The 26,604-nt window shown below is 39.7% G+C and overlaps 1 protein-coding gene across 1 annotated transcript; it reads right to left on the bottom strand.

Annotated features, from left to right (window-relative positions):
- Nucleotides 1-1,655: 1,655 nt before the first annotated feature.
- QPCT (glutaminyl-peptide cyclotransferase) lies at nt 1,656-26,604 on the bottom strand. Its single transcript, XM_010967660.3, has 7 exons — nt 26,380-26,604; nt 19,459-19,605; nt 13,249-13,527; nt 8,012-8,188; nt 5,878-5,977; nt 3,517-3,633; nt 1,656-2,290 (listed from the first exon to the last, which is right to left on the bottom strand). The coding sequence occupies exons 1-7, from the start codon at nt 26,497-26,499 to the stop codon at nt 2,145-2,147; spliced, it is 1,086 nt and encodes a 361-aa protein (XP_010965962.1). The 5' UTR covers nt 26,500-26,604; the 3' UTR covers nt 1,656-2,144.

The following is a 26,604-nucleotide window of genomic DNA, read 5'->3' as shown; positions in this document are numbered from 1 at the left end:
TTATTAAAATTTCTTTTCATTCTGTTTTAATACCATTAGTTAAATCATTTCTTTTCTGGTATTTTTAAAAAATGTGTTTTCCCTGAACCCCTCTCAAATGTTTTTTCTCATCCGAAAGCTAATCCAGAAAACTCAGCCCTTTTTAATCCTGCTTTGTGGCTTAGATTCTTTTCGCCCTAGAACCACTCATGTTGATGTCTGTTATACCCATGCTGATGTAAAAACAGCCTTTGATTTGGCAGAGAAATAATTCTGCATGTAAATGATGTGCCTCTGAAGCCTAATAGTGTCAGGTGAATCATGGCAGCAGTGATTTAAGAATGTTCTCCCAGGCTGAGTGAACGCCCTATAAAAATTTCAAGATAACGATTGTCGCTTCACGCCTGTCATTAATAATTTTCTGCAAAGTTCTTTTCATGTAAAGAGGCAGTACTCTACAGTGGTCAGAGCATGAGCTTTAAAGCCAGACTACTTGAGTTATAACCCTATCGTTGCCACTGAATAGCTGCGTGACCTTGAAGAAGACACTTAACCACTCCAAGCATCACAAAATGGGGTAATATCACCTACCCCTTAGGATTGTTACAAGGATTAAGTTGGTAAAAACACATAAAGCACTTATGACACTCTCAGACACTGAATTATTACTCAAGTGTTAGCTCTTAATAGTATTTATCTCACAAAGGCACAATATCCCTTAACATAATTTTAGAAGCAGGTTTGTAAAATAAAAAGAAATTTTAGAAAAATCTAGTTCTGTAAAATATATCAACATGAAATTATGAACAGATATTGTTGCATAAAATTATATATAATCCTGGCTATTCATTTATATAATTATATAAAGGCATATAGATAAAATTATATTTATCCTTTTCTTTAACCTGAAGATATGTTTTAGTACGTAAATTCCTTTTCCAGTGACTTCCTTTGTTATTGAACTTGAAATTGCCATTGCTTCCCCTCTCAGCTTGTCTGTCTCACACCCTACCTGGCCCCAGAACATGAATCCAGTGAGGATTTATTAAATGTCTGCTCAGAATGGAGAGAACACAAAAAACGGCAGCCCCAACTAACTTCATCTGTATGGCAGGATGAATTTCCTAATTGTTTAATTGATCTAGTTTGTGTTTCTAGATAATTGTTTCCTACAGCTACAGACAAATCCATGAATTCCTGTTTCCAGCTCAAACAAATGTGCATCCATGAATCTCCTGAGAGAAACATGCTTAATTAACCAAACTTGAATACTACATAATTTACCTACGCAAAAATGATCATAATTGTTCTGCTCCTGTGGTGTTACCTTAATATTGACTCCGGAGGACTCACTGAACTCAACCCAAGATCAAAACAGCAAATAAGTGTCTAGTAATTATATAATTCAACAGAAAAAAGGCAAAAAAACTATAGCTACAGTTTGATTCTAATTACATTAAAAACTGCATTGAAATTATGTGAGAAAAACTAGAGTAAATGGTGATTCTGTTAATATAATGAAATTACAGTTTTTTCTTTTCTCCATTTTCTATATTTTTGGTGCTGACTGTACTATTTTATAATTAAAGTGTTAAATGTGTAACACTATAAAAATTTAGCTATATTTTAAATTATATAATTTTAAATTTATATACATGAGAAAGAAATTCACAGCATGGCATTTAATTCTGGTTTAATTTCCATGAGATAAACCATACAAAGATTTCTCAAAGAAATGGGAATCTTCAAACCACATTTCTATTTTGGATTATATGCAACAGATTCCCAAGTATAAAAAAATCATAAAACTAAGGCTACACATTGCACATGACCATCATATTTAAGTATTGTTTAGAAGACCATGATACTGACTTATATGAATCTGATTTAGCTTCATAGTTTCTTATCTAAAGGAGTTTTTAGAACATAGTTATCTTCAGATTTCTTACATTCTCCTTACTTTATTGCTAAATAAAAATTAACAAGCAATTTAGGACAATGACATAAATCTAGGATATTTAAAAGTACGTACAGAATGAACCTATAGGATAGAAGTTTTCACACAGCATTTGTCTGGAGTCAAATTATTTTAAATAAAATTGAATTATTTTAAATTGAATTTGAATGTGATACCAGATGCAATTACCATAAACTAAATCAGGTTATTACAAATGAAGATACTCTAACACAAAGACTTGTAGGATTTTGTTTAGATTGTCAATGGTTGCTTTATCCAAATTTTCTTCATTGTCATCCATAGTGTGCCAGACTTCAGGGAAAGGAATTGGTATCAGATGCAAAACTGGAACTCCTAACAAGAAGAAACAACTTGAAATTAAGTGCATAGTTCCAGTAAGTAAACTGAAAAGTATCATTCATCAAAGAAGTCTGAGTGGGAGCTCTGTACTATATAAACATAGCTGATAATTCATCATCTTCTGTGTACTTCCGTGTATCTTACCCATATGCTCCAAAGTCATTCATTCATTAAACAAATGTTAATTAATTCAGTTAACAATTATAAAGCACCTCCTATGTACCAGTCCCTATTTTAGGAGTTGAGGTTTCATTTGTAAAAAGGCAGAGCCCTGTCCATATGGAGATACATTCCAGTAGACAAAGATGCAAATAAACAAATACAAAAAACAATTTTAGAAAGTGATCAAGCTTATAAAGAATAGTAAAACAAGGTAAGGAACTAGAGAATGAGGAGCACACAGCAGGGCCAAAAAAGAGATATTTAAAGTCAAGGAAGACCTCTTTGAGAAACTAACATTTAAATAGATGCAGCAAGGGAGAAAGCAAGCTGTGTGAAGATCTGAGGATGAGCATTCCAGGCAGCATTAGCAAGTGCAAAGGTCCTGAGGCAGGAGTGTGCTTAGCCTGCTTGAGAAACAGCAAGGGGGCTGGGTCAGAGCAATAATTGGAGAGAGAAGCAGGAGGTCATGTTGGAGAGGGAGAAAAGGGTCAGAAAATGGACGCCCTTGTAGGCCACAATAAAGGCTCTGGGTCTTATTCTACATGATGGAAAGTCACCAGAGCTTTAAAGCAGGGAAATAACATAATTTGATTTACATTTTTAAAAGATAACTCCTTTTCCTATGTAAAGAATAGGTAAGCAAGAGCAAAAGCAGGAGATCAGTTGGGAGGCTACTGCAAGAATTCTTGGGTTAATTTAGACTTCCAACACTGATGGAAAGGATATTGCTTCCCTAGTAACGGAAACACCAGAGTTACACTAAGTATAAGAATACGACCTCGCTCTATGAAAAAGAAGGCAGAATGTCAGAGGTATATGAGTTTGATAAATATTCCATGTGTAGGAAAAAACATAAAAGTGTCCTCAGGGATTTAGAATGACTTTCACGAAAAAATAGAAGCCATGAGATAACTGGTGAATAATTTAGTTAATCAATTATTAATTTAATGGTTCCTCACACTTCTAGATTGTTGCAAATGCACATAAAACACAATAAATATAATAGGTAAAACACACACATGTGCACACATGCATACATATACATACACACACATTACCTTTTCTTAAAAATGGAATATGATCATCCTGAATCACACCTCCATAACCATAATTCTGGAAATACCGCCCCTCCCAAGAGTGATCCTTGAGCAAACCTAATTCATGGAGTTCTTGTTCTGTGGATGACAGAAGCAGATAAACGTCTACTTTTATCTGATCAGTAGTCAGAATGCATAAAGAGTTTGGAATCCTGACCCATGTGGCCATTGTTTTTAAAACAGTATGCAGTAGAACACCCACGACAATAAATATCTGAGCTGAACTTGGGTGTAGACATTTTGCAGTAGTTCTGAGAGAAGAATCATACATGACTCCAGCTTTATAGGTGAGAACCCCCTTAAAGTCAGAAACTTAACAGAACAAGAGAGAGAAAGATAGAGAATGAGAAAACTAGAGGGAAATGGGAGACAACACAGGTGTAGATACTTAACAGATCCTCAATCCTGCACGAAGAATGCCTTAAGAGGAGATGTGGGGCCTGAAAGGGGACTACTCTAACAAAATAGGTATGGAGTAGTATGCTGAGTGACCCCTCGACGGGAAAGGGATACCTATTATGACTTGCACCATGGTTCTCAAAGTGTGGTCTATGATCAGCTGCATCAGCATCACTGGGGAACTTGCTAGAAATGCAGATTATCTGGCCCACCTCAGACCTACTGAGTCAGAAATTCTGGGGCTAGGGCCCAGCGATTTGGAGTGTAACAAGCCCTCCAGGTGATTCTAATGCACACTAAAATTTGAGACCCATTGGCCCACATTCCATCACTCCTGTCATCTTGTAACATAGAACCCATGTGTTACATGGTTACATATACCATGCGTCTATGTTACAAGACGATAAGAGATCACAAGAAGAGTTTAAGACAACTGAATGAAACTTCCCAGGATAGGGTTCTTTGAGTTGCTCAATTTAAAAGGTAAAACTAGACCAGGTGGTAGGCATTCATATGTAATATGATTTTAAGAACATAGAGAAAGCCTTTACTACCACCAAAACAATATTCCCATCTGTTTATTGATAATTATAACTCTTATATCTTAGGATACAACTTTTCCTTATACAATTAGAGATACGATTTGAAGTGTAAATACCACTCGATGAGGCAGCACAATGAGTTAAAATTACATTAGGATGTGAGTTACTGATATAAATTCATTCTGGTGGAGAAAATGAGAGAAGTGTGCAAAATCCTTGAAAGAAGGCAAAACCCAATTTCTTGAGGCTGCCATCAAAGTGAGGAAAATATGCTGTAAGGAAGTGGCCCAAGAAGCTTATATTAATACTATTATAGCAATTCTTTCAAACTAGGAATTGAAATTTGCCAAAGAGAAGCATTTGAGGTTCAGGTAAAAGTTTCTTTGAAAATAGTCTAGATCTAGAAATCGGCAAATTCTGAACTCACGGCAGAAGCATGAGTCAAGATGGCAGTGCTTTTCCCACTGCTTAGAAGAAATACAATTCTATTCTGTTCCAGGAGGCTTCTGTGGCTGGGGAGGAATTCCTAGCCTGGTGTTCTTGCCTCAGTCCTGGCTTGGATGCTACAGTAAAAGTTTATCTCATGTTCATCTCTCCCTGATGCCAGTTTTTGTTTCGTTTTGTTTTGTTTTGTGGTTGTTGTGTGTGTGTGTGTGTTCGGGGAAGTAAGGAGGGGCGTATGCAGTGGAAGTACAAAGGAAAGAAGTTATCCTTTTTTCCCTTCTCCAAGTCCCAAGCCTCTCTCTTGGGCTGTGGATATCTTGGTTGCCTGGCCTGGCCTGGCCTAACCTAGTCTGGCCTAGTCTACTCTCATTTATTTGACACTAAACCTTCTCTTAAATGACTCTTAAAGGATTTTGGCTTTCTCTTGCATCCCCATCTCCTACTCCTTTGGGAAATAGGCAGAGATTGTACTAGAATTAAAGGAAAATCATGTCTGCACAAGACAGAAAATAGAAGATGACAAAGGCAGAGATGGAAAAGAAAGGAACATTAAAGAATATCTTTAGGTATCATTATAAGGACATAACACTCATCATCGTCCAACATGCTTTATTGAATTTTCCCTAAAAATGCATTCCATATGCTTTAAAAAGGACTGTGGAAAAATATTTTCAAACTATTTCTAAGGATATGCAAATATGAAATGTAGTATTTTATGTTTCCATTTCAAAATGCAATTTCATGCAGGAAAATGAAGTGGGCCTTCTGAAAGAGATGAATGGGAATAATATACTAATCAATAAAGCAAGGAAAAAAGCCAGTAAAGTATATTACGTATTCAAATCACACACCTAAATCATAAATTCTGAATTTTAAAATGCAGTGTTTGTCAGTGGGAAGAAAACAGGTTTTATTTTTTACTAACAGTGGTGCTTACCAATTGCTTTAAGTCTATCAAACCATCTGGCAGTGTTTGGGAAAAAACTGGGAAATGTTGGGTTTGGAGCTCCAATTAAATCCAATAAAATCAGTAAATCCTAAGGGAGAAAAAATACTGTATAATCACTGTCACCAAAACACATTTCATAATCATCAATGGAAAAATAATCAGTCAAAACTAATTGCATTTTAATAACTGAGAATAAAATAGGGAGCTGTATAAACGAACAAAATGTTTAATAGCATTGTAAGTGAATCATTAGAGGGAACTTTTTAAATCTTGCTACACAATGTGGACAAATAGCAAATTATAGATTCTTCATGTAACCTTCTGTAACCCCAGAAGGATATCACTAAGGATAAACTAGAAAGAGGACATTAGGTTGAATATTTCATAGAAAAAAAAAAAAAAAGAATGCATGTGCTTTATTTTCAGATGGGAGTCCAAGTCTATCTGATCTTCTATTCCATTCCAATTAGCCATTTTATCCTTAGTCTGTAATGACATAATTGCCAAGGAGAGCACTTGGATAGTAACCATTTAGTCCTTTTAAAGCAGCATATAAGAAAAATTCCTCACATTGTAAAATGATTATAAATCAATAAAAAATGTTAAAAAAAAAAAAAAAAGAAAAAAATTCCTTGACTGGGGCTCTGTGAGCTTAGTCTCTGGATCTCCATTTCCTTTTCTATCAAACAAGAAGCTCAAACTTGCTGATCGCTAAAGGTTCCTTCTGGTTATAAGCCTCTGTAATATACCAGAATGTATATATAACTTGTTTGAGCCATAAAACATCAGCAAGCTTGAGGACTCCCCAAAGACTCCCCCCATATTAAGAACTCCTAATTTATATAATCGAGATAAGGTGTGGGTAAATTTCTAGCATTGATCCTGACACATCAATAAGTATTTTCAGAGTCTATGACTCTAAAGATAATAGGAACTATTCACTCATAAATGATGATTAAGTTATTCATTAGCAGAAAAATGGTCTTTGAAATAGGAGTATATTCACAAGATTGGGTAAGCACCTAAGAGTTTGTTTCTGGGGAAAAATGGTCTTAACTATCACTATGGATTCATGTATTCAGATTGATAAATAACTGTGTTCCTCCTGCTGATCAACCAGATCTCTCCTCCTCTTCTGAATCCTTTTTAGTCATTTGGACAAAAGTGACTGGATCACATGCCAACTATGTTCCCCTGACCCATTATGAGCTGCCAACAGACAATGGGACGGAGAGAAAGCCAACATGTGATGTGTCGGAGTCATGGAGAACACTGAATATGGCCATTTGGACTCATTTGGTGAAGGTCAGTGATAAGGCAAAGGACAGGGATGAGTGGAGAGAGTTAGGAATAGGCTATCACTTCACAGGTAAGGTAAGGGTCAGGGATGGATGGAGCCACAGGGAAGATGAAGTCTCAAGGGTTCCAGGCAAGAGTTAGTGAGGACTCAAGTACTGAGTGAAGGTCAAATATGGGAAGAGAGTCAGAATAGGGAGAAAATTCAAAGGTGGGATAAGGGATTAGGTATGGGGTATGGACCCAGCAATGGGGATAAAAAGAAAAGGGCATGAAATGCACCCATTACTTGGTAATAGGAGCAGAGTTTTAAGGAGCATTGAAATATCTCCACCCCCATGTTGAAAACACCATATCAAAACAGACCCATCAAAATGTCCTATACACACTGGAGTCACTATAATGCTTTGAAGCTACCAGGAAAATTCTTCACTCCCATCTCCTTACTATGTTCCACTCTTACTCCATTTCCCAGGACCCAGCCTCCTCAGGCTTGATAGAGGCCTCAGAGAAGGGACTTGCTCTCTCCACCTCTATACTTACTGGGGGAGTGTGCTCCCGTGGGACCGAACTGAACCTGATGTTTCCTTATTTTGATTTTTTACATCATTCTAATTAAGCTCAGTTGAACACAACTTCTAACCCAGAATCATTCTTTTTAGCTCTGGGATTCCTCAAAAACCCAAAGCCTGCCAAAAAATGTTCTATTATAAACACTCTGCTCCAAGCATGCCATGGCAATTTTAGGTCTTTAATTGGCTTTCACTTTGGTTCCCTTTGAAGCAGAAGCTGCAGCTGCAGCACCATGAAAATTACCCGGACTCACCATGCCGTGCAGTTGGTTGGTGTCCCTCGCTCCAGGTGGGTGCGGGGTCGATGCCATCTTTGGAGCTAAGTGCCGAGACCCATACAGAGAGTCACGAGGAGACCAGTGAAGAAAAGCCTCTTCCCCATCAAAGAAAATTAGCTGGAGTGAGAGATCTGGCTTTGAGTCTGAAATGTTCTAGTTAAAAAAAAAAAAATAGAAAGGTAGCAAAAATGTTGAGGATTAAAAAACAGCATGCTTTCTTCTTAACTGGACAAAGAGATAGATACGCCACGAAGAAAAGGAAGAAGCCAAAGCAGGTGAAAATATGCCAAAGTTTATTCTGTACCATTACCTCTCCGAAAATCACACCTCCCAAAGTCTTCTTCACCCATATAAATCTCACCTTCTCCACTCCCTCTGAAAACAGAAGTCTCACATCTTTTTCTTACTCCTTAGAGAACTTTGAAACTATGGAACTGCTATAGTGGACACTGTGAAACAAGACCCAGTTCCCTTTCAGAAGGTGTGTTGTCCCTGCCGCCAGCAGAGGCGTCAGCAGAAGGCCTTCAGCTGTTAGTCCCTTTAAGGAATGGCTCGGCCATGGGGGCATCCTATATTCATTGACTGGCCTAAGCAGGTGCTGGGGGCTCTCTAAAGGGCCCTTCTACCTCCAGAGCTCCCTGGGGTTGGCTGAAGCTGTTGTTAAACCTGCATAGCAGACCAACTACTTCCTCTGCCTGATCCCATTTCCTTTCCCTCCCTGCCACAGGGGTTGAGCCAAGGCCACTCCCTACTAAGTGACTGAAATGCTAACTTCCAAGTCAGAGTGTACCGCCCAGGGAATCCAACTTGAAACAACTGCAGATCTTTCTTGCTTCTCACCTTATTTAAGTCTGCAGAGTTGTATTGAGTCTAAGTTCAAGAATCTGTCCATGGGATGCAACAGAGACACAAAGAATAGTAATTATAGCCTCTCCCTCAGAAGACCCTACACTTTAATTAGGTTAGAGAAAGATAAAACAAATACACGGGCATGGTAAAATGTATCAAGGATCTCAAATGTAACATAAAACTTCTCTAGCAGTTGGATAGAATGAGAGGTCAAATCCTTGGAGTGTCAAGGAAGACTTTACGAAAGAGACAGTATCTGAGCATAACTTAGAAGGGTGAGAAGGATTCTGATCAACTGTATACTTTCCACTGTCTGACAACAACTCTCACCTTTCAGGGTCCTTCTGGTACCCTAACCCCACAATCCTTCAACCCCATTGGAATCCCTAATCTACTGAATTGTTCACCTTTTCACAGTCCTTCGTTTGCCCAATGATGTCCTCATTTCACTCTATATTCAGCTTAAATTCCAGAGTCAATCAATCTAATTGCTCCCTGCATACATGCTCAACTCTCGTGCCTCTCTCTGCATTGGTCAAACTCATATGGCAGAAACATAACATTAAGTCCAACTCTCTGCCTGCTTTGTGCCTGCACTCATGCTGCTGAACCTGGATGAAGGAAAATGCACAACCATTTGCTCTCTCCACCTCTCTACAATACTGGGGAATGTGTTCCCATTGGACAAACAGAATCTGATATTTCCTTAGTCTTTTGTGGACAAAACTCCTCTTATCTCTCCAAGGATATTAAAATAGTGTTCTTTAAGTTATCTTCTGCTCCTGTACCTTATTTCCTCTGCGTTCATTTTTCAGCTTGTATTATATATTTTACTTTCTTTCTTTCATGCTGGAGACAGTCCTCAAATATCTGATCATGCTTTGTGTTCATTTATTAAACAATAAAATACAAAAACACTGATTAGAGACACAGATTGGTTGGCTTCACTGCAGGGCAACATGATGCCCAGTCAGTGTTTTCACTGAGGCTTCCCAAATGTCCCTGTCTATGGGTCTTTTCTATGAGGTGGTTCACATTCTCCAGAGAAGGATCCTCCAGGTTCCTATCTGATGGGTATGAGCTGGCTGCTGGCTTTCTCACGCTGGAAGCTAGGGGAGAGGATGGGGAATCTCACTGCTCAGAGTGGAGTCTTTCATCTAATACCACCTCAGTACTGCCCTCCGCTATATCTGGTGTCCCCACATCCAGAAGCTCCCTGGTTCAGTTTCTCCAGAAAAATATTCCGTCATCTCCAGCAAGGGTACAGGTGGGACACTCACTTTTCTGCCAAGTGTGGGGTGGAAATCTTACATCTCTAAGTGTTCCTTACATAGACTTTAAGAACTCTCCTACTCTACCCTCTGCCTCCTTCTGCGTTCCTTACCATCCCCTCCCATTCCTGAGCCATTCAGGATTTTGTCAGGGGACCACTGGCTTCTTCCACTTCCTTCCCTCTCTGGGGAATGTGACTTCCCTCCACTCTGATATGTCATTTGCCTTTTCTCCATTGACCTTCCATCTTCATATTGTGGTTCCCATTAACAGATGTTCCCTGGTTTCTTCAAAGATGGAATTTTCCTGATTGTTTTAGGGTGATTTCATAAGAAGGTGAAAAAATGTCTTTCTCATCTTAAAACTAAGTTATCGTTGTATGGTAATCATGTCAATTGTCTTAATATTGCTCCTTAACTAGGCCACAGGAAAAGGACAGTTTATTATATTTTGAATCTCTCGTAACTCCTGATAGTATTAAGCATAGGCTGTGTCTATCTGTATAATATGTATGTACTCAGGGCTTAAGAAGAACTACATAATTAAACAGATTTTCTCACTGGCAAAAAGTGTAAGGTACACACTTTAGTGGAGACATTCTAAGTTTCCAGTTGTCTAAGGGCCTTGACTGGTTCCAAAGTTCTAACTCCCAATCAAACAGCATAAGCATGGAATAGCAGGGCAGAGCAAGACTGCTTGGGACCAGAGACATTCTGTTAATGCCCAGGGAAGAAGCAAAAGGAGATAGTTTTCATATTCTGAGAGCTTGTAAGTTAAGGTGTCTCAGAAATGGCAATAGCTTGGTGACCCCAGTGTTCAAGGCAGTGATTAACTATCATTCTGGTCTCTTTGCACCATTTCATGTAGACAGGAGTTCACTGTTGTCGGCAGTGATCTTGAGTCCTGCAAGATCTTTTCACCATTTTCACCATTTCACCATTTTTTAGGATTGACAGGAAAAAAAAGTGACCTTCAATTTCCAGTGACTCAGCCTACTACCTTGGAGCTAGAGAACTGTGTGGTTGGATTTGTAAAGGTCTTCTAGTCTTTCTTTGTGGCAGTATGACAAATGCGTTGTTCCCAGTGTTAACAGAGTTAGTAAATTGTCTACAGTCTTTCTCCATCCAAGGCTGTATCAGCTAATGGCTGATATCAGCTAATGCCATAATAAAAAGGTGTGAAAAACCACCCCAAACTCAATGGCTTAAAACAACAATCATAAGTTCTTCAGGGTCTACAAGTCAACTGGGGACAACTGGTCTAGGCTGGGTTTGGCTGAAGAAGCTCTGCTTCACCCTGCAGTCATCAAGGTAGGCTCTGCTCCATATGCCTCTTCTCCTCCTCCTAGGACTGGCAGGCCAGCCGGGACATGCTCTTCTCATGGTGATGGCAAAGGCATGAGAGAGGAAACCCTATTGCACAAGCACATTTCCAGCCTCTGTTTGTGTCATCTACTAGCATCCCATTGGACAAGGAGAGTCAAATAACCAAGTCCAGAGTCAAGGAATGAGGAGATACCATCTGCTAAGGTAGGAGGGCACAGCAAAGTTACAAGACAAAAGAAGTGAATGTATAATTATAAGCGTGTTCCTGGAGGAGGGAAGACTACAAAGAATGGGAATGATCATCCAGTCTCCTATCCAGTCTTCTCCCAGGTCACATTCTACCACCACTTACCTAATCCATGACAGCTGAAGAACTAAAATAACTCCTTAATACAAATCTAGGTAAAGTACGACTGGAAGAATAAATCTGATACTCTCAAAGTCTGCATTCAAAATCAGTCTTTATTTTCAACTGTCCCCATCACTGTTTACTGCTATTGGAAAGGACAGTCAAAAGAATATATGTGTATCTTGTTATTGGCGATCCCCACCCAACAATTCGTTCAGCCCTTTCTATTTCTGGTCACCCAAAGCAGGTGTGAGTTGCATGGAAAAAGGTAAAGGAGCTCACCAAGAGAAAACCCACCCACCAAACAGACTGTGTCTTTAAGTCATACTTCACTTCATTTCATGTCCTTCCACTAGAAATGCAAATATGAAATGTTAATCTTTTACATCAGCTTCTGAATTCTCTCACCCAACTGCTGGGAAAGGATGTCAGTTCAAGCAGGGCAGAGCATGGGACAAAGACATTATAGAAGGTTCAGAAAACAAAACAAAATGAAAAACCAGTGAAAAGGATACCAAGAGGTTATAAACAATTCTTGCTCTCTTCAAGTTCAGCATGTCCAGCAAAAATAGAACCAAATATCTCTATTACTTGCATTACAAGATAAACCTTTTATTTCTTTACCGCCATTGTATCAAAGGCTAGCGCCTTCGTAAAACTTTGAGGGGAAAAAAAGGTATCCGTTGCAAGTGAACAAAGTTTTTTGTCTTTGCTTTGTTGTGTTTACTTAGTTATGAGAGATAGCTGAACAAAATGTCTTCGTCTAGCTTAGCACTTTTTTCCAATATACCCTTAAGAACAGAGACTGAAATAACATCTGAGAGTCCCAGAAGTATTTTGAGCTGAGAACGTAACAAAAGCTTTGCTATGCTACATAAAATTAAGCCGAGATTCACAGATAATAACAATAATGCATTTCTGCTTCATGCTTTTCATCTTGATATGTCTGAATTACCTACTCTCTTCTTCCAAACCACTTGGCAGAAACTCCCTCCCCCAAATCAAGGCCACCATCTCTCAGATTAGAAGGTGGTGATGTTTCATGACTATATAAACAAGAAGAAATAAACGTAGTTCTCATACATATTCCTGTATCAACCTTCCATATTCTTCATTTTCCACAAAAAAAAAAAAATGTTGCTTTTAATTTGATGTGTATTCCTAACTAAGAAATCAGGAACCAATTAATAAATACAGTCATGGATCTTAGGTTATTGCCCATGGTTGACATTTTAAATAATGTAATTTCCTAATTAATATTATTTCAACCTCATTTCATGTTGCAACAAATTAGTAAAAAATGTATAGGAAGTCTACATTTCTAAATTGCTTTCTCACTCCCCCAAGGATTCTAGAATTCACTCTGAGTTTCTGCTAATGTGTTTTATCCCAGGAATCTACAAGAGGGAAATAGATACCTTCAAGGAAAGAAGTTGCTTGTCTAAGGCCCGGGCAAGTTCCAGCATCATCGCACATGGCACGGCTGAATCAGTGGCTCCCACAAACACTCTGTTGTCCCAATGGGGAAAATACTTGGAGTCATAGTGACAGGCGAGGACCAAGTGTCTTTTAGCCATAGGATTGAGGGTGCTGATGATGTTTGAAAAAGACCGGTATCCGTAGGGTGTCTGACTCAAGAAGGTGTCTACTTCTAAGACCCAGCCAGCTTGAAGTCTCTGAATTCTCTGCATGATGTGCTGATCAAAACAAAAACAAAAATTTCAGATCTAGACAGTTTTCATCTGAAACATTTCAAATGTTTCAGAGATTTTTATGTAATGCCTTTCAAGTTAAAAATGCAATACATGCTTATTGTATTAATAGCAAGGATGTTTCAAGGAAAAAGTTAATCCTCTCCCTCTTTCCTAACCTCCTGCCAGTGTAACCTAACCAGTTGTTAATAATACCAATGTTAATAATCTGATATGTCTCTTTCCACACCCTTCTTCTTGTTTATACAAACATGTACTAGCACACAAACTCATATATTTGGCAGAGGAGTGTGTATTTTTATGGGAATAGAATTCTACTTTACATATTACTCTGTCCCTTGCACTTCTCATTTAATAATGTATCGTGGACATTTATATATGTCAGGAGCTAGAGATCCAGCTCAGTGTATATTAAAGCCCACCTTTAATATTTCTAGGAAGATAACAAGGCAGGTTTGAGAAACTAGATATACCAGGGTGGGCCCTACAGGTCATAACTTCCACTCTAAGCTCTTTGAGGGTGAGACTTGCACACTGTTAGCTCTTTTTGTCCCAAGCACTTAGCGTGTACCCCAAGTTCAGCAAATACTTCATAATGTAACGAAACTGACAAGAGACACTAATGCTCAGCTGTTAAAGATAATGTACAGGGAGTCCCATGACAAGGGGACGGCTGGGGGACATTTGAGGTTCTGCTATGCTAAGAATCAGTAAGCAACTCTGAACCATAATCACATATCAAGCAGTTTTCTCTTTGTGTTCAAGGCAGGTCCAGAGCCACTGCAAACGCTGGTGAAAATAAGAAAGAATCTCTTTTCCCAACTTTACTGGTCATTTTGGACTTTGTGAGCAATATAGTGGCTGATAGGAAGAAGCAGCAGATGGAAAAGAAACACTGTTTCGGGGACCAGAGGTGTCATCCTAAACAATCTAGAATTTGTGGTGTGAGAAGTTACAGGTGAGTTCATTGCTGTTCCATTTGCCCTTTCCTATCTTTATTTTCCCTTTGCTTCATTTCCCTCCTTTCCTCACTACATTCCATTTCTTTTCTTGACATATTATGCAGATTTTTGTAAACTGCCTTAAAAATTTTTTTTAAGTCACACAACAAACTAACCATCAACATATCCGGCAATTTGTTCCACAATGAACATCCAGTGGGGATGGACCTTGAGGTGATAAACAAATAACTTATAATGACTGGAAAAGAATGGGAGGTTTTTTTCCCCAAGGAAATACAGGATTTTCTAGCCTAGCCAAGTCTTGTGTGACCTGCCCTAACTAATGTGACATGACACGTAGGCAAGGGCCTTGGAACAACTGTGGCAGGAAGCTTCCAGGAAGAGGAAAACTAAGCCAGAAGGAGGACAGTGATTCTACAGTCAGTCCTGCAAAAGCCAAATAAACAAACAGTTTCCCAGATATTCACTCCTCGCTTTCTGTCCGGAGGTGGACTTTGGCCTAAAGAGCATGTACACACAGTACCTTACCTTTTCTATTCTACATTACACGTTGTCTTTTCATGTGATAATTTTTTAAAAAGTCTTTATAACCTTTTTGAAATCATCACTTGTATCTTATTTGTTTTGTTACTCTCCACAATTCTTAGTACCGGGCTTTGTTCACAGTAGGTGATCACTAAATACGGGTTGGTTATAACTGAGTTATTTTCCATGAGAATATACAAAACTGTATGATATAGAATATGAGTAGTCTGACTAGAGAGAAATCACTGCTCATTTAAGACAAGTTTTCCACTGAATTTGAAAATAAGTTATCCCCAGACTTTGGGGAAAAGAAATTTTTCCATAAAAGGGTCATCTGAAAAAAAAGAAAAACATATCCTCCAGAACATCTGGTATCCAGATGATGAACTGCTTCACAAAATGTCTTTAATACCAATAGCAGCCTGCACACTTACCAAATGAATTGGGATTTTTAAATATATATATATATATATATATCTGTTAGCTTTGCTCAGTTGAAGTCTCACACACAACTCATTCCTCAACCTCACTGAACAGATCTTGGCCATAATTTCTGGTATCTGTGTTGACATTAAAATCCACAAAAGCATCATCAAATGCCCCCCAAAAGAGTTCTCCCTGAAATAACCTTTTTTATTCAGTATAAATATTTTTATTTATCTTAGCAACTGATTCCTTCATAAACAATCAAATTGGCTGCATAATCTAATTATGTCACCAATAGGCCTTATTGTTGTGCTTTTGGCTTTCAGATTTAGTCTGCAAGTTCCCACTATAATTCTCTAGAGTAGGCTCCAAAAACTACTGCTCTTCTCACTAGACTGCTCCTAAACAGGGAGTGCTTGGCTGTGAGAGAGAGTCTAAAGCAGCTGGGCTTCCCTCACTGCGGGTAGCAAAAGCCTGGGCCCACCAGGCACACTAAAATGCAATTTAGAATATAGATCATATTTTGGATTACTATGCATCTATCTTTTTAAGTGGGGAAGGGAGAAAAGAGACAAATAAGGAGAGACAGACTGAGACAAAGAGAGATGCAGGTTGAGTAGAGAGAGAAAGAAGAGGATATAAAGAGTGGTGGAGACAGGGAGAGAGAGATGGAGGGGGAGGGTGGAGAAAAAGAGAGGAAGAGAGAGGAAGATAAAAGTAAACATGACATTCTACTTCCTGGGGAGGAAGGCCCCAGGGGATTTTAGGTTAACATTGGTGAATGATCCTGGGTTGAATTAATTAAACTTAAATTCTCATCTCCAAGTTCTGAAAAACAATGCCACTAGTAGACTAGATTTGCTTGGAGGAAGCAAATCCTGCAGTATTTGCAATAAGTCTGCAAATAGACCATGATCAGGATGCTGAATCCTGCCACTGGGGACAGGTATCTCTCTCCTTTTGCGTGGATATATTAGTCTCTCTGGCTCCAAGCTGAAAGCCCGCCATTCAGGGTCCTCCGTTCAGGGACACACATCCTTCACTGAAGAAGCCAGCTTCAGCCACTCAGATGCACTGGACATCTATGGAGGGTTTTAACCACCAAGTTTCTAGCTTGCCTCTTTTAGACAGTTTCTGGCTTGCTCCTTAGTGAGACTCTGTCATCCTGATTTTTTAAATTTACTTTTTATTCCTCTCTCAACTATAAATCACTGAAATCCTCCAAAATTTAATATCTTCAAAGTATTAAATTTACAAATAATCTTCTCAAGCAAAAATATTCTAAAAATCCAACAGGCAGCCTTAGACCCATTGATGAGAGACAATAAAAATCCAGACTATGGGATATTGTTCCCATATTATCCTCTGAAAGGGAATTCATAGCAATGCACATCTTCATGGATAACTGCAGATGTTAATCCACTAATCAATTTTATATCAAGTCCACATTTTTCAGATTTTACAGTTTTTTCTAGTCATAAACACTGAAACTGTAAATTATAAAATATCTGATCTATTGCTCAGAAATGCCTTGGGAGAAAAAAATAACTTTCCACTGTTCTTGTTTAAAATTATTTCTGAGTGAAAGGTACTAATCCTAGTCAAATTAAAGCCATTAGTGTAGTTTCTGCATAATAACTCAGTGTCATCTACCTCCTCTTCAAAGGGGAACCCTGTATCTTCCACAGCCGAGGAGACAGCTTTCTTAAAACTCATGGTAATTTTCCCCCTAAAATTATAAAACTGAATCTCTTAAGTGAGATTTCTAACACAACCATCCTGTTAGGATTACTGCTGTGTCTACCAGACCATGTATAGGCAGCCAGCAGCAGTGCCCAGCACATTCCCAAATACTGTCAATAAACTTCTCACTTGCCTCCTCCCCACATGACACGGAAGCTGCCATTATGGATTCCGTAACACTTTTAAATGCATATGTATTTTAAAAATCACAATGGAATCTATGTAGATTATTTGTGCAATTGATTCTGTTGAAGCTAAATAAAAATACTGCCATCAAAATAGCAATATTCTAGGGGGGTAGGGTATAGCTCAAGTGATAGACTGCATGCTTGTTATGTATGAGGTCCTGGGTTCAATCCCCAGTAACTCCTCTAAAAATAAATAAATAAACCTAATTACTTCACCCCACCAAAAAAAAAAAAAAAATAGCAATATTCATTGTGCTTATGGGTTTTTAGAAGCCACAGGCAAGGAACCTCGGGTCTGAGGTATGCATATATATTTCTGGGTACATATTTGGGCTTCTGAGCAAATGGTATGGGGAAATGAAAAAGGTGGGGCTGAGTGAGCACTATAGACCTAGTATTTTTCTAATCAGGAACTGAGGGTTTTGGAAAGATCCAGTAAGTTCCCTGAGCTTCTTTTAAGAAAATGCTTGGGAGATGAGACCCAGGGGATATCACTGAAATGAGTGGTATGCGCCTCACTCTCCAACTTGGGCTGAGAAGACACAGAGCTGGAGACATTTGTGAGTACACACTGCAGAGCTGGTCTCTCCCAGCCACCACTCTCCAGTGACTGGGAGATAGAGGGTCAAGCAGATCGGGGTCCAGATTCTGGCCTCATCACTACCGTGTGTATAATCTCGAGCAAGTTAATTCCTATGCCTAAACCTTAGGTCTTTTAAAATGTGTAGCACTGGAAAAATAATTGTCTCCACATGGTGGCATTATCGTGAGAACTGAATAAGATGACCTGTGCAAAGAGCCCCATAAAGTGCCTGACCTGAAAAAAGTGCTTGATGAAAGTCAGTTATCATCACAATTCCTCACTCGGCCTAAAGCTTAAAAAGAACTAAAGTGCCTTTGGGTTTCCACCACTGAATTCCTTAGGAGACGTAGAAGCTGTTTGGATGGAAGACAGGAGGCTAATGGGGCAACAGACAATGGTGTCTGGGCTAAACTTGAGAAGCAGAAACCTTATACTGGGTAGAAGGGAAGAGCCCAACATCTGTGCCGCTGGGCCTCTCAGGTGTCACTCTGTCCCAGCAGTGGAGGGCCAAGGTGTTTGCCTGAAGAATTAGGCAAGTGGAGTTGTCTCAGAGAAGGATATGAGAGGCCAGTCTCCCAGTCCCTTCCCAAGCTGCTCTTTGAAATGGAGCTACTTTGGGAAAAAACGTCATTCAGAGATGGGGTTTGAGATTGCTTAAGAAGACTGTCACTGAGGAGGCAGAGACATTCAAGGTCTAGCCTACTTTATGGCTTAATATACCCTGTATAGCAGTCTTTTCCAAACTGGTAAAATCAGTGGGTCTTGAAATCAGCTTAGTGGGTCATGACCAGTTTAAAAAAAAAAAACAAACTAGTAAAATAGAGTTAACAATATCAGAGTAGATTGCAGGTAATAGAAGTATTTTTCATGAAACTTCTGGATCAGTTAAATCTATCTTTAGGTTTCTGTGTATAAAATATAAAATATATGTGCGTGTATATATATGTGTGTGTGTGTATATATATATATATATATATAATTTTTTTAACCATACATCAGAGTCAGAAGTATAAGAAGCACTGCACTGGAGAAAGTAACTTATCACTGTTCTTGACTCTCCTTTTAGGAAGAAAACAATTTTCCAAAGGGGACTGAATGCCTGTAAATACAGTAACTCACTCTTGACCCAGAACTGTTAAGCAAGGACTGTCCAATTCTGTTGATAACTGGGTGTTGAGGGTCCAGGAAAACATGGTTGGGTGCCTGGGGGTGTGTTAGAGAAATGATGAAGAGTTGAGTACTTAGTACCCTGTCTGAAGACCAGACAGAGACTTGACACATAAATTGGTTTAGGTTAACGTGCACCTCTTAATTCAGAACAGATATTTACTCTCAGTTGTTTGGTTTTTTTAGATTGCTTATTCTGGTGAAGAATGAGATGAGATGACAGATCTGAATTTTAGACAACTCAGACCTTCGGGGACAGCATTCTCTCTGGCATGAAAGCAAAGTATTCAACAACCTTTGGGTTTGCGCACTGCGTTCTCACCTGGCGAGCAGCGTAGCTTCCAGGGGATCCGGGATACCGCTCTATCAGCAGTGGCCGTAAGTCATTTTGCCACATTTTAGAAATGCTGGTGCCTTCTGCAGCTTGCCGAAGAGATGACACATTCAGAAGGGCTGGTTGGTGATAATTCTGAGGATTAAATAAAATTATTTAACTGGCTATCATTTCATAATATGTTGAAGACTTACTTACCCTGAGACATTTGCGATTGTGAAATAATCGCTTTGAACCACAAAATAAAGGGATAGCTCTTAGATGATGCAAAATAAATGAAACCGCTCAACTTTAAAATTTAGCCCCTTAGATCTAGAAGTTAAACTAATTGTTTTGGCAGCTTGTTTTTAAAACAGAATTAAGGTCATGCTTTGAACCTGAGAATTAATAGTTAACACTTATATCCTGTGTAATAATTTTGGAACAATTGCTTTGTAAGACTAAAGTTTAAAAATACCAGTTGTTGATATCCTAGTCTTAAGAAAACTCAGTATTTCAAAAACTACAGCCAAGAAAACAATATACTTTGTTAGCATAATTGCTTTATAAAAGCCAGGGTGCTTTTACAGAAGAAGCATACTCTTGGGGTGAAAAAAGCTGGATTCAAAGTTTTCAGCTGCTATTTATAGGCTCTATGACCTTGGATAGGTCCCTTAACTTCTCATTACCCTCAAAATACTAATAAAGTAATTTCAGTTAGATCTGCAATGCCCAATCTGGTAGCCACTAGCCACAGGTGACTATTAAGCTCTCAGAAAGTAGCTCCTCAAAAGGAGGTGTGCTTTAAGTGTAATACACATACTGAATTTCCAAGACTTAGTATAAAAAAAAAAGTAAAAGTAAAATATCTCAATAATTTTTATAGTGATTACATGTTCAAATGATAATTTTTGATATATTGAGTTAAATATAGTATTAAAATTAATTCCACCGATTGCCTTTGACTTTTTTAATGGAGTTACTAAAAAATTTTAAATCACCTATGTGCTTCTCATTATATATTTCTATTGAACAGCTCTAACTTCGATGATTTGCAGTTCCTTTCAGCCGGAGCTTGATGATTCTGTACCCTAGTAAATATCACACTTTTTATCTCCAGTTAAAATTATTTTAATATTCTACTAATGCTCATACTCTTTGGTATACTTATATATTAACTAAGTGAACCTTAATTTAAGTAGCTAAATAAATAACATTCAAATTTGTATTTTGGATATTACTTTACACATGCTGTATTTTTTTATGATACTAGTAATGTTGAATCATCCATTCATTACATGTTTCTCAGGCACTTGATGATGGAATGTGTTACTCCTGCCCACTGGGAAGTGAGTTGTTGATCAGATGATTTCTTCCCTAAGGGGGATGATGATGTAACAGAAATTCTTTAGAATGCAAAACAGAACAGACAGAGTAAGCCCTGTCTACTTTATAGCTCTTTCCAAAACCACTGTAAGTTGAATATGTCTAAGTTATCATTTGAGAAACTGTGGAATTAGAATGCTTACTGCTAGTTACTTACACTCATCTGCACTTGGATACGCCTCAGCATTACTCTCCAGTATTATCATGCAAAGAGCATGAGCTGTGGGTTCAGACAGACCCCTTTTAACTCAGCTGCTCAACTCAACTTCCACCATTTACTAGCTGTAACTCTGGCCAGGTTACTTAACCTTGTTAAGGCTTAATTTCCTCATCTGTAAAAAGGAAGTAATAACACTTGCTTCCTAGGGTAATTATAATTAAGTGAGCTAATATATGTAAATTGCCTCAGTAAATATTCAGTAAGTTTTATTGGTTCTGTTACTGTCCGTCGAACTCTAAAGAGCTATAGAATTTCGAGCTGGAAAGGCCACTTAGAGATGGTTATAATCGAACCTCCTTGATTTATGTCAGTGGAAGCTGAGGGTCATAGAAACCAGCTGAGTTTCCCAGTGTCGTAGGAGACTTACAGGTAAGTCTGAGAAAAGATCTTGGTTCTGTAGTTCCCAAACCTGTGCTGGCTCTACTCTGCCTCCCTGCGTAATCCATGAACTTCCAGGGCACTCCCAAATATTGATGCTGTGCCTAAACAGCATACAGTTTGTGTTTATTTACTGGTTATACATTTTAAATATATTTCCTTAATAAATTTGTTGCTGCAGCCTTTAAATTCCTTGGTACCTCCAGGATCTAAGTCCTCGTGTTAACTCTCAAACAGCACTTTGAGAAGAAAGAGGGAGCTAAAAGACAAAACAGTAAAGATGTGAGAAGTGAAAAAAAAGAAAATGGAGGCAAGAAGTCAGAAGACTTAGATGGTTAATTATTGCTTAACCCAGCGAACAAGAGCCACTGGTCTCTCCTGCTGCCTCACCAGCCCCATGCAAGGCCACTCGCCCCAGCTCACTGTGCTTCAGTCACCCTGGCATCCTTCCAGGCCCCAAAGCAGTGTGGGGCTCAGCCCTCCTGGGGCCTTTGCAGTGTGGTGCCTTCTACCTTGAAGGCTTTCCTCTTCCTCCTCAGCTGGCTAACTCCTGCTCACTTCAAGATGTAGCTTAGAGGCCTTGTGTGTTTACTTGTTTAAAGTCTGATTTCATGCAAGATGTCAACTCCAGGAGGACGAGAACTCTCTTATTTTCCACTCTCTCCCAGAGCCACACAGTGCCCGGCTCATTTGGCACACTCAACAAATATTGGATGAATTCATCAAATATAGAATTGACAGATGAATGATCTTTCTACAACAAACTTCACTAAGATGATGTTTACATAATAATAAGTAAAACGGGCATGTGTGACATCAGAAATATGAAATCAGTTGAATGCACAGAAATTATAAAAGCAGGAAAGACAAGCGGCTGCCTGCTGCAAAGGGCCAGGAAGTGCCGTGGTTCAATGCTGGTGGGCTTTATTCTTTTTAAATTTTTGAGAGTTGATGCTTGTGATGACTGAAGAGTTGGGTTGGCCCAGGGCAGTCACTGTGACAGTCAAGAACTATCGTGTCAAAGATTGTTTGACCAAGGGCTCCTTTCCTATTTACTGTCCATTACTCTATCCCAGAACCTACTTCGTCCCTGTTGTCCTTCACTCACAGTGAAAGGAAATCAAGCTGATGTTTAAATGGCCAATTTATGGAGGCTTGAAAGAGTTCCTAAAAGATTTAAGAAAAAACGGGAACAAAATAAATAACCCTCCAGCATTTCTACCTGTAACAGTCATCGTGGATGAAACATAGTCGACAAATAGCACCAAAAAACACTTAACTGATGAATAAAGGGTAAGCTCATCAGACAGGCCCATTAGTGCTCCTGAATACAGACTTACCTGTGTTGATCCTCAATCTCCTGGGCTCACCTATTTAATTAATATACTTCAGTAAAGAGCCCTCCTCTCCCTGCCCCTCTGGGAATGAAGATGCCCCTATGAAGTCACAGAGATTAAAAGCTTCCCAATCAGTGAAGGACACAGAGAGGGAAAAAGCCACACTCCGTTAATTACTTAAGCCTTTCTCCTCATTAAAGCCCTGTATGGAGAAGCATTTGATTTTCCCAACCTAAATGGCAACCATTCAATTTTTATGGAGGCTGACTCTCAGAACTCAAAACATACAACTATCTATGTGGAGATGAGAAGAAGGAGTAAGAGCAGAAACCTGGAAAGATATGCGGGCTGGGCATGAGGACAGAAAATGAGGCAAAAACTGTGTAGCCCAATGTTAAATGCCAACCCCAAATTATTCTAGGTTTATTTCAGTTAAAAAGCATGTAGACAATTTTCTACTGGTACAGGCATTCTCAGAGGAATGAGTCTCTATTACAGCCCCTGCTTTGTCTTTTCATCCAGGCAGAAAGGACAATAAGTCTGCTTCAGGTGACAAGAATCTCTCCACTAAAAAAAGTATGAACCAGATATCCTACAGCATCTCCTCTGGACTAATCACATGGTGCCAGACCCAAGAGGGGTTTAATTACATAATTTGTAGAGCTGACCCAGCTTGCAGAGGGATTTGAAGTCCCAAATCATTGAATTCAAGGGCAATCATTACAAAAGCACAGCCAATTCAATTTCAGCTTCTATTCCATATAAGCATCTCCCAGACAGTACTCAGATTAATACCTGTGTCTACTGCAAATTCAACCCAGCCAGCATTTACTGAACTCCTTCTGTGTTCGATGCCACTGACATTACAAATGCAGTTGTGGAACAGTTGGGAACTGAATAAGATAAAGTTCTGACTTTAAATGCTAGCAGCCTTCTATCTAAAAGCAAAATAGTGCAGGCTTTGAAAACAATTTATGGCCAAATCCTAGCTACCTCACTTACTAGCTGTGACCCAGAAAAGTGTCCTTATCTGTATAATGGATGTCATAGTACTTAACCTGTTGGAAGAAGCTCAAAATGGCACATTTTCTTTATCCCTCTACCAACACCCGGCCTACCACTGGCTCCCTGTTCTTGCCTTGGAGTCTCCGTTGCTGCTTCATGATTCATAAGAATCACGATGGGTAGAGAGGTGGATAGCCAAGGACTTTTAGAACCATGGAGGAGGGGAACCCTAAGGACTTTTAGAACATATGTGGCTCCAGAAAGCAGAAGAATGTGAAATGCTAGAGAGAACAGTAACTGTCTTCCAGAACTACCCTGGAGGAGGACTCCTAGATTTGGCCAACTCTCCTGTGCGAGGATCCTCTTTTCAAAAAATCTGCCCCTCTACCCTCAATGTGACTTGAATTTTTCTACTTTGCCTTAGTTATAATAAAGGAAAATTCTACCAATTAAAATACATTGGGTCCTGGTTTTACGATAGACAAAGCTGGGAAACAACCTAAATATCCAACAATAAAGGGAGTTTAAGGAAAGATGATTTTCTACTGTAATCATGGTCAAGTTTCCTCATCTGTAAGTTGGATATGAATGTACCCTCCTCACAGGGGCACTGTGAGGTTCAAGTGAGATGCTTTTATAGAGAATACCTGGTACCCCGATGCCAATGCTCCTAAATAGACACCTGTGGGCCCACCTATGAATCTAACAACTGAAAATATTGCTTTTATGGAAAAACTATTTACAGGTTTCAAATAAGCAAATCACAGTCTTCTGAACACAACCATAAGCTAGAGTTGAGCTGTTTTTACATATTAGATCCCACTGGAAGAGGCATACCTTTATTTCAAAGCAAAGAAAATGGATTTCAAAATTCATCTTTTACCACCCCTGACCTTTCCAGCAGACCAGTGTACCAAGGGCACACCTTACACGATTAAAATAGCTAAATGCCAGGTAGTACAGGAAGGCATGTATTTTAACGTGGATTAATTAACCTCCAAGGCTGCAAACTGTACTGGCCACCTGGAAGACTTTATGAAAACTTGGAGAGTAAGGCTCCCTCTAACTAATCTGGCTAATTTTGTCACCTGCCTCATTTGCTTGCACCATATGAAAGGATACAGTTTCCCAACAGAATAGTGATTAGAATATTAAATCACTGTTCTTAAATATAAAAGGGATTCCTGCTTTAAAAGACAAGTCTCAAAAGTTAGAGTCTCATTAATTTAAAACATTGTGAGAATCCAGCACCTTCTCCCACCCACAAATTTATCCTGCCTGTAAACAATCCCTCCAGAGTTACTCCTTCAAACAGTCCCTACTTTACTTATTCCCATCCATTTCCATGTATCATAAAGACATTTGGCACAGCTCCACATTCTGGTAGTTGATGCCCCATTCCCCATTTCTGGCTAGGAAGTTACTCATGATGGAGTAAAGGAGAAGATTAAGTTTATAACTCTGTTTCTTAATGGACATCACTCCTGCTGAACCCCAATGGGAAATTTTTCTTATAATGAAGTTATTCTTGAGTTGACTTCCTCATTCTCATCAGGTTCCCTACAGCTGGTGGTGTCCATGTGTAAGTGGGGTATGTTGTGGTCCTTGAATGGTGAAGCTGTAAGTATAGCTCAGAGAACTGAAATGGGCCATTCATATACATATGTCTGTGGCTGGGGAGGATGAGCATGTGGGTCAACAGAGGGCCTGTGCATTCACAGAGTGTCCTGTATTTTAAACCTGTGAGTCAATACTGTGGCAGGCTGTAAGCGTTTAAAAGATCTGTTCAACAACATTGTCAAATTTACAACCCTTTACATTGCTGCTTTTCTTAGTATCTTTAAAAGTATATTACCATTTTAGTCCAATACTATTAACTTTTGCTTAAGTCCCTAGCAATTTCAGGATTTCAAAACTATCACACAAAAAAAGGAAATTCTTGTAAATACTTCACAAAGACGGAACTTGCAAACCACTTTCACAGTTAAGTTCCTTACATGAAATCTTCACCTACAACTCGATACATTTATCTGACAATTGCATTTTACTCTTTTAAGGAAAAAAAATATTTTAAAGTAAATCGGGTCTCCAGTTAAGCTCCTTCATTCGGAGATGATCCACTTAAAAATCTAAAAGAGACCAATAGTAATACACGTCCGTGCCGAGACAGCATGGAAACTTCAACGTCGCGAGGACTTCCGTGGATGCCGGGGCGAAGGAGCCGTGGGCACACCCCCCAAGCGCGCCCCGCACCCTGGCGACCCGGAGCGCAGAGACCGCCGGCCTCGCGTGTGCCGAAAGGGCGGTGGCGCTGCGATGCGCCTTCACCTCCCTGCGCGGCCACCGCCAGCGAGTCACACTTCCTGTGCCTATCGGTACCCACATCAGACCGCAGCCGAGAGGAGGCTGGTGACATCACCCTGCTCCCGTGGCGTTCCCAAAGCAGCCCCGAGGCCAGCGAGGCCCCCAGGCGAGGACGCAGAGCTCCGACTTCTCCGGACGCCGGGGCCACGGGCTCTGCCCCGCCTCCCATCCTGCCTCGGTGGGGCTTGCGGGACCCCGCAAGAGCCGCCCGCGTACAATCACGCAGCAGCAGCTACTCACCTTCTCCTGTGTCCAGGCTGCCGCGCCCCGACTGATCCCCCAAGCCGCCAGGGGCAGGGCGGTTACCAGCAGCAGCAGGTGGAGAGTGCCCAGGACGCGCCGGTCCCCGCCGCCTGCCATCTCTCCTGAGCTGTCTGGGCGCGGGTTCCCAGAGCTGCCGGCGGTCACGAGCTCGGGAACGCGCGTCCTTCGCCTTCCCCCGTCTCCACCCTTGGGTCGACTGCG

The sequence above is a fragment of the Camelus bactrianus genome, chromosome 15 (assembly GCF_048773025.1).
Source record: "Camelus bactrianus isolate YW-2024 breed Bactrian camel chromosome 15, ASM4877302v1, whole genome shotgun sequence".
Taxonomy (NCBI): domain Eukaryota; kingdom Metazoa; phylum Chordata; class Mammalia; order Artiodactyla; family Camelidae; genus Camelus; species Camelus bactrianus.
This window is presented reverse-complemented; position numbering and strand designations above follow the sequence as displayed.

Excerpts from the sequence above, each read along its gene's own strand:
- QPCT (XM_010967660.3), bottom strand. The coding sequence starts at position 26,499 with ATGGCAGGCGGCGGGGACCGGCGCGTCCTGGGCACTCTCCACCTGCTG. Across the intron at positions 5,978-8,011 it reads CCAACCAACTGCACGGCATG|GATTTACTGATTTTATTGGA; the intron begins GTGAGTCCGGGT and ends TTTCTCCCTTAG. Across the intron at positions 3,634-5,877 it reads TGATAGACTTAAAGCAATTG|AACAAGAACTCCATGAATTA; the intron begins GTAAGCACCACT and ends TGTCATCCACAG.